General features: G+C 38.9%; 1 protein-coding gene across 1 annotated transcript in view; it reads left to right on the top strand.

The window, feature by feature from the left end:
- Window positions 1–8,378: 8,378 nt before the first annotated feature.
- The window catches only part of TNFSF11 (TNF superfamily member 11), a gene marked incomplete at both ends in the record, with an annotated part of 34,170 nt that continues 25,354 nt past the window's right edge, over window positions 8,379–17,194 (top strand). Inside the window, 2 exons of the mRNA XM_081304657.1 lie at window positions 8,379–8,609; window positions 15,493–15,660. Of these exons, the coding sequence (XP_081160783.1) occupies window positions 8,379–8,609; window positions 15,493–15,660 (399 nt within the window). The remainder of the gene's footprint in view (window positions 8,610–15,492; window positions 15,661–17,194) is intronic.

Here is a 17,194-nt window from a genome sequence, read left to right as displayed (position 1 = left end):
TGATGTGTCATGAAGATGCCCTTGTGATTGAGTTGCAAACTGAAAAAAAAAAGACAGATAAACTATGCTTTTTAGGTTTGGGTACTCGGAAGACACTATCAGGAAAATGAACATAATGAGGCTTTCAACTTAAGAAAGACAACTGACAGTATTGGTTGCCAGTAATACAATTCTAGCTTTCAAGGAAAAATAAGAACTTTTGGAAATTTTTGCCTCTTGTGAACTTGGCTTCCCTATACTGAAAATTTTCTGATGAAGTCAGTGATGATATAAGTGGACTCAGGTATTTGATTGTGTTTAATGTAACATATCAGCATTTAGAAGATCTGTGGAACTCAATGAATCAATATTTTCTGAGTGACCAATGTCTAAAGTTCAAAATCATCCCTGGATAAAAGATTAAATCAAAGAGGCAAGAGAAAACAATGGATACTGTTATCACAGAGTAGGAAAATATCACTAATGATCTTAGATTTTATGGTTCAACTAATAGTTATTAAATGATACTGTTGAGTTTTGATGTAGTAGAAAAGACAATAATTATTCCTTTCTTTTCTAACTATGTATATCATGTGAGGCTATATTTTCATCATATACTTCAAGAAAAACAACGAATTACAATAGATTGAGTATAGAAGTAGATGGCTGAACAGTATCCCCCTATTAAAGGGGTTTGCAAAACAGACAATGTGATCTTTTCACTAATGCATTTTTGGTTTTCAAAATATAACTATTTTTCATAAAATATATTACATATTATGTCAAATAAAAAAAATTCTGTTTGAATTCCTAAAATGGAAAATATGGATAGATACAACCATATTTTAAAAGCTTTTAGGGGTTGCCACTTTTTGAACATTTTAATATAAGACTAAAAAGTTTGAGAACTGCTGCAATACGTAATTACATAAAATCTGAAAGTCACTCAAGTTCATGTTTTCTTAAGTTTTATAGCCTGGCATTAAAATTCTACAAAACTGGCATAAAATACATGTATTCATTTCTCTTTATTATCTAGGCAAGGGCATATTATACCTGTAAGTTTGCTATATGCTTTCCTCCTTAAGTTAGGCTATTGTTATATTTGGACAGTGATATTATATATTGGCACTCAAACTTTGTCTTTTTCCCAGTCCAGCCATCTTATTGGAATGCTAGGAAATTTTGTAAAATTTTAGCTTGTTCATTCATTTTACCAAAACTCACAAAGCACTGGTTAATGCAGTAGTAGTACAAAGATAATGACCGCCTGTGTTAGGTATCTGTTACTGTGACAAAATTCCTGAGGTAAATCAATCTAAAGGAGGAAAAGTTTATTTTGGCCCTGGTTTCAGTCTATGGTTGGTTGGTTCCATTGCTTTGGTGCCTGTGGTGAGGCAGAACATCATTGTAGACCCACATGGTGGAGTAAATCTGCTTGTGGGAGCTGGGAAGTGAAAAAAAGAAAAAGAGAAGAGAATGGTGTCCAGATATTCCTGTCACAGGCTTATCCTCCCCCATGACCTACCTTCCTCTCACCAGGTTCCACCTCCTAAACTTCTACCACATCCCCAATAGCGCCACACACTGGGCACAAAGTGTTAAACACATGGGCCTTCAGAAAACACGTAAGCTCTGTCTCAAAGAGCTTAGAGTCTAGTAGGTGAGACAGATAAATAAATTAAAGAAGATAAAATAAGGCTTCAGAGGTATGATAAACATATGTACATAGTGTAGTAAAGAATCATAGGAAAGTGATACTCAACCTAGGAAAAAGAGTATCAAGAAAAGCTTCTTAAAAGATAAAAGGCCTAACCGAATGTAATACTTTATTCTAATACTTTAGAATGGTTTTCAAATGCTTTTCTCCAATTTTTCAGTCTTCACCATTCTCCATGTCCCTTGCCTCTCCTTTTCTGTATGCCTCCTGACCACTGATAATTATACTGATACTTAGACCATTTGTGTTGTACTGTCCATTCATGTCCAACAGGTCTCTGTCATTTAGGTTCTTCTTTTTTATCCAAATCGTGTTCCTTAAACCCTTGATGTGTGAAGAAAAAGTATTAAAAGATTTTTAGAATTCTGAACACTAAATCCTTTTTCAAAAAGAAATTACAATATACATTTGGACATTAATGCCACTGATAAGGTTTCTGTGGGAATGAGGACCATTGGGAATTGGAATAGAGGCCTTGGTGTTATATTCTGGCAGAGAACCTGGATAGATTTTATGCATGTCTTGAGACTCGGTGTGAGGCTGAATTTAAAAGTGTTAGGGAATAGACAGATGAGGATAGTGAGAACACAAGGTTAAGAGAATAATTCTATAAAATGGGCCCACTGTGCTGACTCTCACATGCTTCCTTTTTCAAGAAGCGATTTACCTGCAGCCCTGCCTCTGTGGACAGGATATGTCATATTCCTCAGCAAACTCCCTGTTCACTGCAGGAGAAATGCAGGCCCAAAATAATGCTGATAAGAGAAACCCAAGTTACTCTGAAGGAGACTTTTGTGACCAGATCCTGAAACTCTTGAAGATAAGGATAGTTCCTCCTAATCATAAAATCTATAAGAGTGTACAGTTAAGAATCCAACTAGAACTAGTTAGCCTGGGCCAATGTGATCTAGAGTTGCTGTGAGTGTGGGAACTTGAAAGTCTGATGTCACCTTGCTGTCAGTAAAAAGCCATGAGGTGGACCTGGGTGGGCCTCTAGAAACTTCTCTGGGACCCCCCCCCCCAATAAAACTGGAGTACAGGAGAGGCACATTGTGTCTCTCCTCTCTGACAGACACACTCTCTCTTGAAAGTATCCCTTTCTCCTTTCCTGTTACTCTGAGCAACATATCCGAAATATTTCTGACTTGATCCCAAGAATTGGGGCTTGAAGAAGGGGTCTTCATGCTGCCTCAGTTTCTCAGAAGGCCCCAGCTTGGTAAGAGATGGACTAATTAATCTGGCAAAGAAAACTTCCAGGCAGTATGGCATTCAGTCAGTGACATGGCTGGCAGCTTTTAGCCAGGTTTTCTTTGAGAAACAGGAATAGAAATAGAGCCAAAGGATTTTAAAAAGCTGCAGTTTGGCCAGAAAAGTACATGTAAAGCTGGGGTAAGGAAATTGTGCTCTTTGAAGAGATTATAGTCGCTAAAGAGATGTTAAGCACTTTGCACAGAGTCAATGAGAAAGATGGTATGAGGGCATCTTAGGAATTTGTAAGATCACTGCAGGGTCCAAGATATAGAAGGGAAAACTTTTTGAGAAGAGATCATGGGGCACCTTGCTTACATATCTCCTATCCAAACCATAACATGGGGCCTAAAAAGTTGTTTCACTATGCTCAGTCATGCAGGCACTCAGAGACCTCAGCAGCTGTGATTACAGGGAGCCCAGGTATTGCACAACTCAGTTATGGCAGCAAGCCTTAGTGTCCTCTGTGTGGTGCTGGTTCTGCAGGACTTCAGGATGCTTGAGTTAAGGGGATGGAGGCTTCCATTGAGATTTCAAAGGAGGATCTGGGAGGCCATGCAAAGTGCAGCAGGATTGGAGTCCTTGCCAGTTGCTCCTGGGAAGGTGATATATGAAGCCATGAAGGTCAAGCCAAAGCTGGAATAGAGATCCCAAGAATTAAGAGATGCCAGTAATAAGGATGGTCTACTGAGAAAATTTGTTGGTTTCAGAGAGAAATAGGTGAAAAGAGAGGACCTATGGGCTACAAATAGCAAGGCCAAAGAGTTGGGCCTGCCCAAGCCCTTTGGAGAGCACATTGCCCAGTCGTGTGTGTCATAGATATTGTACACAGAATTACAGGACCTATTTGCCTGTCTGGGTTTTGGTCTTGCTTTGGCATCACCTCTTCTTTCTATGCCTCTAATCCTTGAAACAGGAATGTTTACATTGTACCACTTTATATTGAATATATGTCATTTGCTTTTGATTTTTACAGGGGTTCACAGCTGAGTGTTTGCCTTGAGTCTCAGAAAAGACTTTGGACTTAGACTTTTGGGTAATGCTGAAGTTGTTAAAAATACAGAACTCTTAGGGATGGACTAAATGCATTTTGCTTTGTGAGATGGAGAAGAACTTTTGGGGGCCATGGAAGGAATGTTATGGTTTGGATATGAGATATGTCAGCTCTTGTTATGCAGAAATATTCAGAAATGAAATGATTAGGGTATGAGAGCTGTAACCTAATTAGTCCATCCTACTTTTAATGAACAGACGGGGTGACAACTGTAGGCAGGTGAGGTATAGTTAGAGGAGGTGGGTCACTAGGGTGTGGCCTGGAGGGGTGCATTTGCCCAGTGAACTGTTTCCCCTGCTCTGCTTCTGCTTCCTGACCCTGCCATGAGCTGAGCAGCTTTCCTCCACTGGGCCCTTCCCCCATGATGTGCTGCCTCAACTTGGGCTCGGAGCAAAGGGGTTGTTCATTTTTCAGATTGAGACCTCTGGAGCCCCAAATAAACTTTTCCTTTTCCAGGTTGTTTTTATGGGATATTTTGTTCACAGAAACTAAAAATCTAACTAAAACAATGTACAACGTTGTAACAGAGTCAGTACAGAAATGAATAGGAAGATCTACTAAGCCAAATAGTGAAGAGATTTGAAAAGATGTAAAACAGTGCCACTTTTTTCATTTTAAGTCTGGGTTTCTAAAAACAAAGTGACATTATATTAACATGTCAATATGTTAAAAATTTCTGTTTGGATTTCTAAAATATCAAATATTTGTAATCATAACTCACATAAATGAAAGCTCCTTGGGGTCTGCAGTAATTTTTAAAAATGTAAAGAGGTGCTGAGACCAAAAAGTTTGAAAATTGCTGACCTAGCAGAATTACTGATTGTGAACAACTGCTACTTTCACTTGACTAGCAGAGTAGCATCAATTCCTTTCCTTTCTCACATCTGCACATTAATTTTCCTTTGAAAACTATTTGTCCCCTCTTCTTAGCCCATGAGATCTGCATTGGGTTAACTTAATCTTCTGACTCATTTGTTTGATTCAGTCCTATATCCAACCATGCCTGAATGTAGACCAAACCCTACATTTTCAACTATATGAACTAACAAATTGTCACTTAAGTCTATAAGAATCCTGTCTTAGTATTCCAAGGTGCAAGGAAATATAGCTTGAGTAATGTTAATCTAATCATTGTGTTGTTTATAGTTCAGAACTGACATATACTTTGAATCTTCAGTTATGTTCTGGGTCCTGGCATCTCTTAATACCTATCATTTCACTAGGCTTCAGCTTAATCACTTTATTAGCTTGAAAATAAATTAATCAGTTGATATATTTATATGTGAACAAATATTAACGAATCTATGCTAAATAAGACAGGCATATGCAATGAGTAAGAGATATTTTAAAAGTAATTATAACAATACAGCCATCCCTTGCCTAAGATAGGCCCCTGGTCGCTTTCTCCCTGGGAGGCTGTTACTCTGGGATCAGTTGTAATTATCATCTTTATCTATGAGCCTTCTCTGACTCTCCAGAATATGTTTAGACCCCACTGTTATTAGTTGTCATTGTACTTGCACTTTGTCTTTGAAGCAATCACCAGGGTCTTGGTAATTATCTGTGTAATCATTTGTTCAGTTTTTTTTTCCCATCAGGGGTCAAGCCTCATATTCTATCTTGATGACTGAGTTCCCAGGTTTCAGCTCAATGCTTGAAAATAGTGGATTCTCACTAACATAACTATGGACTGAATAAATGAATGCACAAGTGTCATGTAGGAGAAGTAAAGGGTGTTGGGGACCAAAAACCAAAGGGCACCACCCTGGGCTTGGGGAGCAGAGGAAGACTCCTGGAGAAGTCTCTCACTTAAATGAGAGAGGATGAGTGAGCAGGAGAGTCATTAGATGGGGGGATGGAGAGTAGACCCCAACTGGGGGTAGCATTTGAAGCTGAGTCTTGATCCAGTTTAGGAAGTGCTATTTATGGATTTTTAATCTCAAGACTTTAGACTTTCTGCAGGCAATAGTTAGAAGCTATTATGAATATGAAAATTATACATATTTTTGCTTTTTAAAAGGAAGTCCTTATCAGTGTGTACAGAACTGTTCAGGGCAAGCAAGAGTAAAGGTAGCAGGATCAATGAGGAGATGTGATTAATTCAGGGAGAAATGGTGTGACTTGAACATGGAGATAGGCAAAGGCTTTGAGGGTTCCTTCACTCATTTTAATCCAACAAATGTTTACTGTGTGCCTATAATATGAAGCAATATTCTAGGAAATGATGAATATTATAATGGTGAATAATAAATAGTTCTTGAACATTTGGGGTTGACACAATCATTGGGGAGTGGAATGTTGGCAAATTAATAAATAAATAGCTGAGAAAGACATTACCTTGGAAGAAGCAGTCAGTATATTGACAGAAGAGTTTCCAACCCAGCCTCTAGAAGACAGAGTACAATGGGATGACCTCTTCTGAATAATAATGGAAAATAATTGCCAAGCAATAGGAATGACATATGAAGAACTCTTAGGGATGTAACATGTCCCCAAAATAAAGATTCTTGGTCAAACATACCTGACATGAATCAGAAATTTGAAGGATCTTCTAGTAACCTGAAAATCAAGATTGAAAGGAATGAAAAAACATGTACAAAAAATGTATAAAACATTGTTACATTAAAACTTGTTAAAAATGGAAGAGTATCATTATGGATTTAGTTGTTATAATAGATTGAAAAATATTTGATCTTAAAAAAGACTTATAAGAAGAATAAAATACAGAATTGTTTTCCAAATAAGGAAGAAAAATAAGAGGAAGGAGGAGGAGAAGGAGGAAATAAACCTACTTCCCAAAGCTAATAAATGAAAAGTAGAAAGAAGCCAAGATTGCATGGAATAGAAGATTAATGTTAATTATTTCTCTGCTGGAGTTAAAATATTTTTTTCCACTTTCCCTATCAAACACACACACACACACACACACACACACACACACACACATTAATGTTAGAGGCATTTAGATAAACATACACATAATCATTTCATTTGTATGGACACTTTTTTAAAAAATACAACTCAGACACTATTTTATTAAAAAAATTTTAATTGTCAATGGACTTTTATTTTATTTATATGCGGTGCTGAGAGTCTAACCCAGTGCCTTACACATGCCAGGCAAATGCCCTACCACTGAGCTACAACCCCAGCCCTCAGTCACTCTTCTTTAACAAACACTGAGCTCTAAATGTTCAATTTAGAAGAATTGTTTTAATAATTCAATGATGTGTTATTTGTGATAAATGTTGCATAATAAAAATACCCATTAGAGAACTAGGCAGAAAAAAAGATGCAAAACAAGTATCATTTTAAAAGTGGAAATATCCTAAGTTTTATAGATGTTTAAATTGTCCAGCACCTCCCTCCTTCCCTCTGACGATGTATCAGAACAATTGTGAGCTATGCTAATATTTTCATTTTTTTCACCAAGCGGACCAACTTTTCTTTAACAACGAAACTAACATTCAACCCTATTACCAGATTTGTATAACACTTCTTCCTGTTGCGTGAGCCCTCCTGGATTGCCTGCTTCTGGCTGTGCAGGGCACCCCTATGCTCTATTCTTTGCGTTTTTTTCTGTGTTGGTGTTTATAGGTTCGCTGCTACCGCATTCACACAACCTGCCTCTCTCAAAGTTACTTTGAAGATGCAGAAACAGTGTTTTGGGAAGGGAATTCTGGAATCTTCTAAGTGTTCCCCAAACTGGGAATCTATGTGGCTATATTTGGAACCACGTTAGAGACTAAATAGTTAAGATCCTTGAGGATGTTCCTCGCTGAATTTTTGGGAAGGATCCAAAAAGGGTCTTGGGAGATAATCAAATTAACCTTTTGAATCCTATGCAGGAAACCAAGGCCCAGAGAGAAGAACTGCTCTAAGAAATATCCATGATGTGCCCCCCCCCCCCCCTTACCCAAAGGACTCCTCTACATCTTCCCTAAACCATATTTTGGATCTCCAGAAAGGCAGCTGAGGATGGGCAAGGGAGTCAGTAACCCCTGGAACCACTCATAGCCTCTTCTGTGGGCCCAGATGGGGAGGAGGCCTTCTAGTAAGAGAGTGAGGAAGAGAGGGAGGGCAAGAGGAAGGAAGGGGAGCCAGAGGTGGGAGTGGAAGAGGCAGCCTCGCCAGGGCTGATTGGCTCCGGAGGCCAGCCCTCTCCATGCGGTTTATAAGAGTTGGGGCTGCCCAGGGCGCCCTGCCGGTTCTCCGCGATCCAGGAGCCACCGCCGGGCTCCCAGAGTGCGCTCCACGTTGAGGTCCCGCTTGGCCCCGAGCCTGCTTCGAGGCAGCCTTTGGAGTTGGCGGTGGGCAGAAGAGAAAGGGAGGGAGCGGTAGAGGGAGGACAGCGCCCGAGAGAGCTGGCCGAGCGCCATGCGCCGTGCCAGCCGAGACTACACCAAGTACCTGCGCGGCTCCGAGGAGATGGGCAGCGGCGGCTCCGGCGCCCCGCACGAGGGCCCACTGCACGCCCCGTCGCCGCCAGCACCCGCTGCGTCGCACTCGCCTCCCGCGGCCTCACGCTCCATGTTCGTGGCTCTCTTGGGGCTGGGATTGGGCCAGGTGGTCTGCAGCGTCGCCCTGTTCCTTTACTTCAGAGCTCAGGTGAGTGACGCCTTCCCCAGGTGCGCGTGGTCGGCGCCGTCACCTTTTCCGTCTAGCAGTGGAGGGAAACTTAGTCCGGCGACCAGGCTCGGTTCCCCTGATCTTGCCACTTCAGGAGGGGAAAGTGACTCCAAGAGAGGGAGGGTGGCTAAAGACCGCGGGCGCACCTGCCCGATTCTCCTAATCCATACCCCTGTCCTGCAGCGCGCAGAGGCTGCACGTGTCGGGCCAGATGTTGGGTTTGAATCCCCCCCCCCCCCCGGAAATAACATGGGCCGCTCACCTCTCCTGGAAGTCATTGCACACTTTCTCTCCCTTCCATTTATCACTTGGAGTTAAGGATCAACTTGAGTCCACTTAAGGGGGGAAAATGAGCCCCTTCAGGTGGGCATTGACCTTTTCGCTTCCCGCCCACCACGCAGTTCCTGGGATTGGTTGCTTTGCAGGTATCCTCTGGCCCCAGTGCTGGAGGGCCGCGAGGTGCCCTCAGCCTTTGAAGTCCTGGGGGCGAAGCCCAGTGCATGAGATGGGCTGAATGACGGCGCTGCTGGAGTCGCCTAGACAGGAGCTGTGCTGCTGCCTCGCTGTCCTGTGGGGCTCAGCTCTAAGGGGCGAAGGAAGAGGGACAGCCCCACGTGCCTGACAGTGAGGTGGGCGGAGGAAGGAAGCAAGGTATGTGTGCTGGCACAGCCTCGCTTCAATCTAGCGGCTAACCAACCTTCGAAAAGATGAAGAGGCTGTGCAGGAGGGCTTAGAACTGCAGGGAGATAGTAGAAAGGAAGGGGTAAATTTGTAATATTATGCTTTCTGGTGGTTTATGCTCTTGTGTTTTCTTGGAAATTGCAGTGCAGTTGGTTGGATTCATTCAAATATTCTTGTCTAGTGCTGTGAACGCTTTCTCAGAGGAAGTGGAGGGCTGACTGTGCATTTTTTTTTTTTTTTATGGGAAAAGAAAGTTGGGTTTGGACTTGATTGGTTTTCAGACTCAAAGGTGATTACTAAACCAAATTGAATGCATCAAAACAATGCATTGCTTGGATTGCATGGGCTTTTGACCTTGAACTCCCACTTTCATTCACAGGTTTTCTGATAAGCATTCATTATTCATTAGTATGCATTTTATAGCACTAGTGTAATTATGTATGAAAACAAAAATAGAAATGCTATGAACAATCCTTCAGAAAATTTGTAATTTCATGTTAATAAACATAATTTTTCCCTGGTGAGAACTTTTTTCTAAAACACAATTTTTGGAGTGGTTTGCTTGTGATATGGATTACACAAATCCATATGAAAGTGACAACTTTTTAAACTTCATTGGAATGCTTTGCAGTCAAGTATGAATGGTTTGGGGGCTGGGGTTGTGGCTCAGTGATAGAGTGCTTGACTAGCACATTGAAGCACTGGGTTCTATTCTCAGCACCACATAAAAATAAATAAATAAAATAAAGGTAAAAACAAATGAATGGTTTATCCATTTTTCCCATCCTGAATTTTGTTAACAACCTTTATTTAATGCTTGTGTATTGAGAGCCTAAATTGTGCTATGGAATGTGACTTCAGAATCAATTATTTCAATACACAATGTCTATTTACTATATGCATGGTGCCATATACCAGAGGATATCTCCAATAATGATACTACCCTTCTCTTATCTTTTTTACCACCTTAGGGACATGGCATTTCCCCAGCTGAAATAGTGAAGCAAGTGTTCAACATAGAGCAGTGGGCAAGGGATGAATTCTAGGGACCATGATGGAAATTGGCCTGGCTCTGTAGAAAAGAGTGACCAGCTGAGTTCTTGTTCCAGTTGTTCAGCTTTCACAAAGGAATTCCAGTAATGGAGTGGGCTGAGAGATCTGTCCTGATGGTCACCTATCATCATCTGGATAGCACAGGAATAACAGCAGAACATTCAAAACCTTTCCCCAAAGCACAACTGTGAGTTAGTAAGCTTAGCTCTAAGTTTTTCTTTAGGAGACTTTAATGTCATCAGATTTCTGAGTACAATTTCCCTAACTGCCACAAAGATTGGGTTTCTCTTAAGACTTATGAAAACATTTTAGTTATTATTCTGCACCCAATTCTGCACTACATTTTTAAAAGGTCATCTCCTTTTGTAAAGAACTGGTATTAGAGTAAGGTGTTCATATGAATACACCATCAGCTCTCATAGCATTTTATTGAGTTTAGTGTCTACATTTGATTCCTAAAGAAATCCTAATCATTTAGGAAAAGGTTCTGAAATAGTGACAAATGAAATGCTTGGTGTCTGGAATTTATTTCAAAATAATTGATGGTGAGGGGAGGTAGCAAAGTAAATAGAATAAGATTGGCCATGTGTTGTAATTGTAGTAGCTGGGTTATGGGTAAATAGGGGTTGATCTACAGTTTTTTTTTTTTTTCCACTTTTATTTATTTTGAAGGTCTTCTTTCACAGTTCTGGCTAAGAAACAAAATGTTGTCACTGACAACGTTTTTGCTTTTATCGGGTCCTTTGAATCAGAACTTGGTGCCAAATTACAAAAGTTTTTTGAAAACTGTGGACCAAGTACTCGGGATTTCTGAATTCATCTGAAAAAAATGACATCATCTAGTATCCGGGAATATGTTTATAGACTGCAGTTAAAAATGATAAAGGAATCCAATTTTATTGTTTTAGTATAAAGGTAGGGGAAAGAAGTTATGCAAACTCTTTAAGAAACAAACAAGTTTTTTTTTAAGCTTTAGATGCATTTAGAAAGATGCTCAGAGAAGTATAAAAATTAGCAACTTCGAAAATCTTTTTCCCATTCTCAGTTCATGTTTCAATAGTTAACAATGAATTAGTCCCTCTGACTGTTTTATATTGCTTATGCCTAGTTTATCTTGTTTTAAATATATGTACTAGATCCAATGTAGATTGGCTTTTCCCCTACCAACCCTGCCAAAGAGAAAATAGCATGTGGTTTGTGCTATATATTTAACACATAGTATTCATACTTTGGTTTACAAAGAAAAAATCTTCTAAAATGTTGCTTGTAATATTTGTGCATTTTTTAAAACATGCACATAACGAATTCAAAGTTTAGAGTTTAGCTGTAAGATAAGTTTTTCAGAAAACTCAAGCTCCTTGGCCCTTTTAACTCCTCCCCTCAACTTCTCAAAATGCGCATACCAACCTCTTTGGCTGCTTTTTACCCAGGACAAACCTCCCCGCTGAAAATCTGATGTGGAGATGTGCTAGCTGCCTGTTTGGGAAAAAAAAAAAAAAAAAAAAGATAACGAAGTAGCACAAATGTCAAGCATCCTGCCTCATTGAACCCAACAAATGATTAAGTTTCAAAGAAGTTTATATTTTAAAAAGTTTATTTCACAGGTACCACTTCATCTGATAAGTGCATTTTAAAACTCCTTTTTAAAATCAGATATTCAAGATTTAGTGTTTTCAGACATGCCTAGGTACAGTGACTTCATTTGTAACTCACTTTGCTCAGATCTTTTGTGGAATTGTTGTGTTCTTCAGTTGAGTGTAATTTCCATGAAGATAGAGACTGCCTGTTTTGCTCACTTTTTTTGTTGTTGTTGTTGTTGTGGTACCTAGCATAGTACCTGGCATATTTAATTTACTCAAGATGCTATCAGTGATTTGCACCACATTTGTTCATTTCTAATTTATAATGTGCATATAATCTAGTTACTAGCTAAAATAGTACAAGTTTTCAGTCATTCCAATCCTCTATCTAGATTGTTGTGTGCCAAGAAATAGGGTGTTGGGTAGGAGATACCTTCATTTAGTTGTTTAATGAGTGCTTGCTGTGTCTCTGTCATTAATCCTGCTCCCTGCTTTGCATTTCCTTCACATAGAAGTTGACCTGTGTATGTGCTTGGCCTCATATGCCCCAAACCTCTGTTCACCTCTTTCCTCCTGTACACTGGAAGGAGAAAGACATTTAGTTGTAGGTTAAAAATGATTTCTAACAAGTGATCCTTAAGTAAACAAAATAAATGAGTATATCAAAATTAATTATGACATGCAATTAAGATTTCTTTGGGGAAAAACAATTGAGATTTTAAACATACTTGAGTTGCAAACAGTGGATCTGAACTACATTTTCCAAGTACTTGGGGAAAAGATTCAACAACTGGACTCTATTTTTAGAGATCTTGATGAAATTGGCCCAGGGTTGGGAGTAAGATCTGGGCTCAGGCATTTTTTTAAGAGATAAAGGAGAAGATCTTTGCATTCTATTTATTTGTATCAAATCATCAAACCATTATTAATGAGTCAGTATTTTCATACTAATTAGTGATACTGATTTTAAAACTAGTGTCCAGAGAAATTTGATGTCATTTTAAGAGCAGAAATCTATATGTTTGTGTACTTGACATTTTAAGACATCATTTCTCTAATTTTAATATAGGTAGTGTGCCCGAGTGGAGTCTAAGATTCTGAATTTCTGACAAGCTTCTGGTGATCCCATGTTTCTGGGGCTGCTTGGACTCCACTTAAAGAGTACTAAGAATGCAGGGGACCACTGCTCCTGTTATACAGCTTAGTTTGTCATTAAGACTCAAGCTTAACCAATGGTAGGGTTCCCAGGCATTGCTCTATGAATGACACATTGTTCCTTCAGCTCCACACTTTTCTGGTGCTAAGCCAACTGAGGTCTTCGCATGATTCTGCTTTCTTTTCTGAGGTCTGAACTTGGTGACCCTTCATATTGGTTGCCCAAGCTTTCCTGATTTTGTAGGATACTTTTAGGCATAAGTGAGCAGTTTTAGTCAGCTTTTGTGTGTGTGTGTGTGTGTGTGTGTGTGTGTGTGTGTGTGTGTTGCTGTGACCAAAAGACCTGACAATAACAACTTTAGAGGAAGAAAAGTTTATTTTGGGCTCACAGATTCAGAGATCTCAGTCCATAGATGGCCAACTCTTTTGCTCTGTTCTGGAGGGGAGGCATAACAAACATCATGGCAGGAGGGCATGTCAGAGGGAAAAAGCTCAGCACATGACAATCAGGAAGCAGAGAGAGATTCTGCTCAACTGGAACACAATCCATGCCCCAAAATCATGCCCTCAGGGACCAATCTCCTTCAGCCACCTAGTTAATCTATTCACATGAATTAATGCACTGATTAGGTTAAAGCTCTCATAACCCAATTATTTCACCTCTGAAAGGTCTTGTATTGTCTCACACAGGAGCTTTTGGGGAACACCTCATATCTAAACCATAACATGAGCCTTAAAAAGAAAAAAATGATGTGATTGGGAGTTGTTCTTCTGTAAACACTCACACATTATGATTCACATTAATTATTCTAAAGAAAATAGGAGAAATAAACATAGTTTGCAAATAGTTTTGCTTTATGGTGTTACTTCTTGATTATAGATCATCCTTGTATTTGCAAGACTGGAATAATAAAATTTGCCTTCATGAGTGCATACTTTTAAAAGGCTGTCATTTCATTTTGGGGAATTTCAGATATAGATGGAATACTTTCCAGTTTATTTCTGATGGTGGTTAATAAACCTGTACATATTTTCATATATTTTTTAAAAACTAATTAAATCAGAGAAAGAGTGACTCCCCCCCACCCCCACTTTTTTGGTACTGGAGATTGAACCCAGGGGCACTCAACCACTGGGCCACATCCCCAGCCATATTTTTTGTGTTTTCTTTAGAGACAGGGCCTCACTGAGTTGCTTAGAACCTTGCCATTGCTGAGACTGGATTTGAACTTGGGATCCTTCCACCTCAGCCTCCCAAGTACTGGGATTACAAGCATGCGCCATGGCACCTGACTGAAAGAGTGACTTAGTATTAATTCTGACTGAGCTTTGGTTAATGTAAACTTGTACAGTGCTTCCTTTTTTTTTTTTTCAATTTTTTGGGGTCTAGTTTGTATCTACTAATAAGCAAATGCACATAAAGTACCTTGAATTTTTTAAAAGAAAGGACAAGTGAAACTATTATTAAAATATCTATGGCTGATTATCAGTTTTCTTTATTTAGCAGTTAAAACCACTGCAAAAGTTTGCCTAAGCCCTTGCCAGAAACCACTGGAAGCTTGCCTGTCAGGAGCTGACAGGCAATGTATAGCAGTGCTTAAAGAAGTGCTGGTGCTAGATACCTGTTTTAACCAAATGATCAACTAATAAACCCAGAGAATAATGTAGGTGGTACAATCCCTTACATTACACAAATTTTAGCATTCCCTAGTATACACCTTGTTCCAAGGTGATGCTTATACAGCCCTCCCCACCCTAATGTGACACCAAATATATCCCACATATATTTCCAAACACCCTTTGATAGATGTACTACTCCAATTTGAGAAATACTGAAGAGAGTTTCAACTAAAAGAGGAATTATACTTATGGCTTCAGGTTTGGTTTAGAGTTGTGAAATAGATTTCTCTCTCCCTTTGGATGATTAAAATATTAATTGATTAAGGCAAAAGACCAGGCAGGTATGAGGATTAGAGATGGTGTTAATATCCCCTGATTTATGTATGCTTCAAAATCCCATCTAGCCTGCTACATATGTCTTAGAGATAAAACCTTTTTCTACCTCTACTGGTCACAGGTGATTTTCTTGATGCCCTCCCTCTGAGGACTTTCATGTTATTAGTCTTGAGAAGCTCCCTGTGAATCACACATTTCTGATTATGAAAATCTACCACCCAACTTCACTTTGGTTGTGGATGATAGTTAGCTACTCATCAAAATGAATTAGAAGTCAATGTTTTCATCAACTGAAGGGTAATTATATTAACTGTTAATCATTGGGGACATAAAAACTCTTGCAAGAATGAACTTTTTTGTTCTCAAGTCACACTTTATTAAACAGCAGAATAATTAATAGTAACCCCGCCTAATGTCCTTACTTTCTCCCTGCTCAGATGGATCCGAATAGACTATCTGAAGATGGCACTCACTGCATTTATAGAATTTTGAGACTCCACGAAAATGCAGACTTGCAAGACACAACTTTGGAGAATGAAGACACAAAATTAATACCTGATTCGTGTAGGAGAATTAAACAGGCCTTTCAAGGAGCCGTGCAAAAGGTAAGTCCACACTGAGGTTAATAAGTTAAGGGCCCTTGCTGATTCTACAATTAGCAAATATTAAAAACTTGCCAAGTGCTATTGACTCTGTTCTTTTTATTTTAGTGATTTGTAAAAGAGTTAAAGAGAATGTTTTAAAGAGATTAGCAGAATTCTTTCAAAGTGGTAGTGGTTAATTATGGCATACAGAGACATTCATGCAAAATTCTTTTCTTTCCTTTCTGTTTAAGAGGAGGGATTTAAATTTGTACTTGGAAAGAGCACAAAGGTGCCCTGTGGTTGCTAGTTTGAATTCCTGAAGATAGAAACCATTCCCCAGATTCACAGGATTTCCTGGTAGCTATTTCCTTTACATTAATTTTGAAATGGTAGGATCCCCTCTTCTACATCTGAGATCCGGGGATCTGATGAAAAGCAATTGTAACTGGGTCTTTGTTGTCATGCATGTGAGGAGAAAAGCATGCACAGCAGAAAATGATGTGGTGGTACAAATGGAAATTCTGTCTGTTTCTTCATTTTATGGGACTGATGAACAATAAGGGAGATGGGGACAGAGAAGACCAATGGTTTCTGTTACACCAACAGCTTCAATTGAGAAATACTATAATAGCTGCCTGTTTTATTTCCTAGAAAAAAAAAAACACCTAAGAATTCTGTAGCTCAGAATTATTTTTTACCTACTGGCTGCACCAAAAACTGGGTAGAACCCAACAGTGACTTCTATTCGAAACAAAACAACAACAATAACAACTAAAGAATGTGCATTGCTTTTCGGCACCACATCTGCATCTATCTATACATCCCAACTTCTATTTTGCAACTGCCTGAATTATTTTATATCATCTCCGAATAAATTCTGGAGTCCTCAAAACCATTAAATGTAAATTTAATTTTAGTTTATTTAAAAAAATCCATATAGAGTAATAGCATACTTTTATGAGTGTATCTCTCAATCAGAGTAAAGGTAGGGAGATGAAGCTGTTTTTGGTAAAACTAACAGAGGTAAATGTCTGTAACGCACGTAGAGTTTAGGTTTGCTTTGGATTTTATCAAATTTAAGATACCACCTACTTTCAGCTTCTTCATTATTTCATGCTCATTAAGAGAGAAAAGATATTGATTAAAAAATTGAGCATGATCATCATAGATTCTAGTTACATCTTAATTTCAGGAATATTATACTATAGAAAATGTGTATCTTAGAATAACATACATATTCTGATATGTATAAAAAAGTACGTTGCTTATGAAAATTAGTTTTTCATTATAATTATTAAGTGCTTAACTTTATGCAGTAGATGTATAAAATGTGCTTTAATTTCATGGTTCTTTTTGTCTTACGTTATAATTTTTGAGCTATAGCAATAGCAATTCTGCTAATCTATTCGTTTTTATTGTTATGTTTCATGTCATTAGTTTATTTTTTACTCTGTCTGTGAAGCTTCTCAAATACTGAGTGATCAATCTACAAACAGCTATATATGTGTACTAGGAATAATCTCTCTCTTTTTATCTGGGAGGAGTACCAGGGATT

This window comes from Spermophilus citellus, assembly GCF_964194105.1.
Source record: "Spermophilus citellus genome assembly, chromosome: 1".
Taxonomy (NCBI): Eukaryota; Metazoa; Chordata; class Mammalia; order Rodentia; family Sciuridae; genus Spermophilus; species Spermophilus citellus.
Note: the sequence above shows the minus strand (reverse complement) of the source record. Positions and strands in the feature narration are given on the sequence as shown.